We start from the raw sequence: 2,314 nt of genomic DNA on the forward strand, positions 1-2,314 counted from the left end.
ATGAACATTAAACAAATAATTGTGTTAGCTGAAGCAAAATTTCCCCATTCAGTTATTTATCACACTGTATATAGGCATAGTCATGGACGAAACTTCCAAAACTCTCCAGATAAGGCAGTCACGAAACAGGAGGACCAGCTGCCTTCTTTTCAATTGATGTGGGCCTTCCTCCCATTGATAGGTTAGTGGTTGCAAGAGAAAACAGCTGAAAGGAGCCTCTGAGGGTAGTAAATTAGCCCATATGAGAATATGTAGTTAATTGACAAGGCTAAACAAGTATTCCGGTGTCCTGAAGTATTGGGTTTACATAAAAGGGTAAAATGAGTGGGGGTATTTCTCCCCAGATGACCCCCAGAGACACCTGAGCTACCCACAGTACCATATGCAGTGAGTAATGAGAGCTAAGTGGGCCTCTGCTCTGCTTGGACCCCACTTGGAACACTGTGTGCAGTTCTGATGTCCTCAACATAAGAAGGACATGGAGCTGTGGGAGCAAGCCCAGAGGAGGCTACGGAGATGCTGCAAGGGCTGGAGCAGCTCTGCTTTAGAGACAGGCTGGGACAGCTGGGCTGGTTCAGCCTGGAGAAGAGAAGGCTCCGGGATACCTTAGAGCAGCTCCCAGTGCCTAAAGGGGCTACAAGAAATCTGGAGAGGGGCTTTGGACATGGGCCTGTAGGGACAGGATGAGGGGGAATGGCTTTAACCTGACAGAGAGGAGGTTGAGGTGAGATCTTGGGAAGAAGCTCTTCCCTGTGAGGGTGCTGAGGCCCTGGCACAGGTTGCCCAGAGAAGCTGTGGCTGCCCCATCCCTGGCAGTGTTCAAGGCCAGCTTGGACAGGGCTTGGAGCAGCCTGCTCTAGTGGAAGGTGTCCCTGACCATGGCAGGGAGTTGAAACTGGATGAGCTTAAGGTCCCTCCCAACCCAAATCACGTGATTCTATGTATATAATAATGGTACTTGAGCTTTAAACTGTCTCATCTCAGTGTGCATGATAGGCAGAGCAATCCCCTATGCACCCAGTACCATAAAAATGTTGGCTTTCTAACCTGTCATTCTGATTACAAAGTTTACTTCCTGGATTTCAGTGGCACCATGAGTGATACTGACAGGTCAAGAACACAAGGGAAGCTCCCAGCGCAAGCCAGAATGTCACTTCCTGGAGCACCCCTCCTGAGAGACTAGGAAGAGACGTGCAGGAGCTGCTCTGGAAAGAAAGTCAATCTCATTTTGCTTGACATGGAGGTGCTTGACATTGTCTGTGTGGACACGATGCCCACCTGGGCACAGGTACCTTCACCTTGCTGCTCTCCCTCTCCCCTGAGATTCCCAAGCGGACACATTGAACCATTCCCACTCAGCAATGGCTTTTGCTAACAGCTGGTTTATTAGAGCTGCAAAGCAGGAGGTGGCACACGTGAACAAGGAGCAGGCAGCCCCACAGCACAAGCGCTAGTTCTTGCTGCAGGGGAGGCTGGTGCTGATTTTCCTGCAGTAGCAGAAGGCATTGAAGAAGCGGCAGTAGCAGGTAGCACAAGGGTCGCAGCAGGGGACCTGTTGGCCCAGGCACGACTCCAGGAGCCGGACGCAGCGGCGGGGGGGGACTTCCTCTTCTGTGGACAATGCCTGCTGGAGGGAGGAGAAAAGAGTTGGTGCTGGACCACTGTGTGGGAGAGAGCCAAGAGTGGCTGCTGAAACCCACCACTGCCAGCAGCCCAGTTCCGTCATGCTCAGTTCTGGACTGGGTCTGGTGAGAAACACCACTGAGCCTTGGGGGCTCTCAGGCCTCGCCCATCGTGTCTCAAGACCTTTATGCACACATTTAAGCTGAAGTACAGCCTCAACTTCAGTGAAGGGTGGCACCAAATAGAGGCACCAGTGTCTGAGCCAGGTGCTGCGTGGTTCACTCCTGCTCTGCAGAGTATGCACTTGAGGTTAATTAAACAGATTGCAGGGGTGCAGGTTTGGAGCACCCTCCTTTGCGTGCCGGAGCCCCTCGCAGCTCTGGGCAGCCCTAACTGCTCCCCAGCAGGCAATGAACAGATATGTCTTTCCCAGGCAGCACCACACTGGCCCCAGGGGCACCAAGAAGGCTGCCCTGCTCCTTGGGGTGTCTGTAAGAAAGCTCAGAGAGCGTTACCTGCTGTTCTAGGATGCCGTCTCTCTGCATGATGTCGCCTTTGGCTTCTTGGACCTTCAGGGTCATCTGCTCGAGCCCCAGCCTGGGGAGAGCTCCTGCAAGATACAGAGAGGCTCGACAGGAAGGGGATGAGAGCCACTGCTATATAGTGGAGGCTATATAGCTGCTTTCACCAG

At 52.8% G+C, this 2,314-nt stretch overlaps 1 protein-coding gene across 1 annotated transcript in view; it reads right to left on the reverse strand.

Annotated features, from left to right (window-relative positions):
- Nucleotides 1-1,450: 1,450 nt before the first annotated feature.
- AGRP (agouti related neuropeptide) overlaps nucleotides 1,451-2,314 on the reverse strand; it is a 1,169-nt gene continuing 305 nt past the window's right edge. The window contains exons 2-3 of the mRNA XM_010011123.1: nucleotides 2,139-2,233; nucleotides 1,451-1,624 (exon numbers count right to left, since the gene is read on the reverse strand). Of these exons, the coding sequence (XP_010009425.1) occupies nucleotides 1,451-1,624; nucleotides 2,139-2,233 (269 nt within the window). The remainder of the gene's footprint in view (nucleotides 1,625-2,138; nucleotides 2,234-2,314) is intronic.

Source organism: Nestor notabilis, unplaced genomic scaffold, assembly GCF_000696875.1.
Source record: "Nestor notabilis isolate BGI_N333 unplaced genomic scaffold, ASM69687v1 scaffold5503, whole genome shotgun sequence".
Classification (NCBI taxonomy): domain Eukaryota; kingdom Metazoa; phylum Chordata; class Aves; order Psittaciformes; family Psittacidae; genus Nestor; species Nestor notabilis.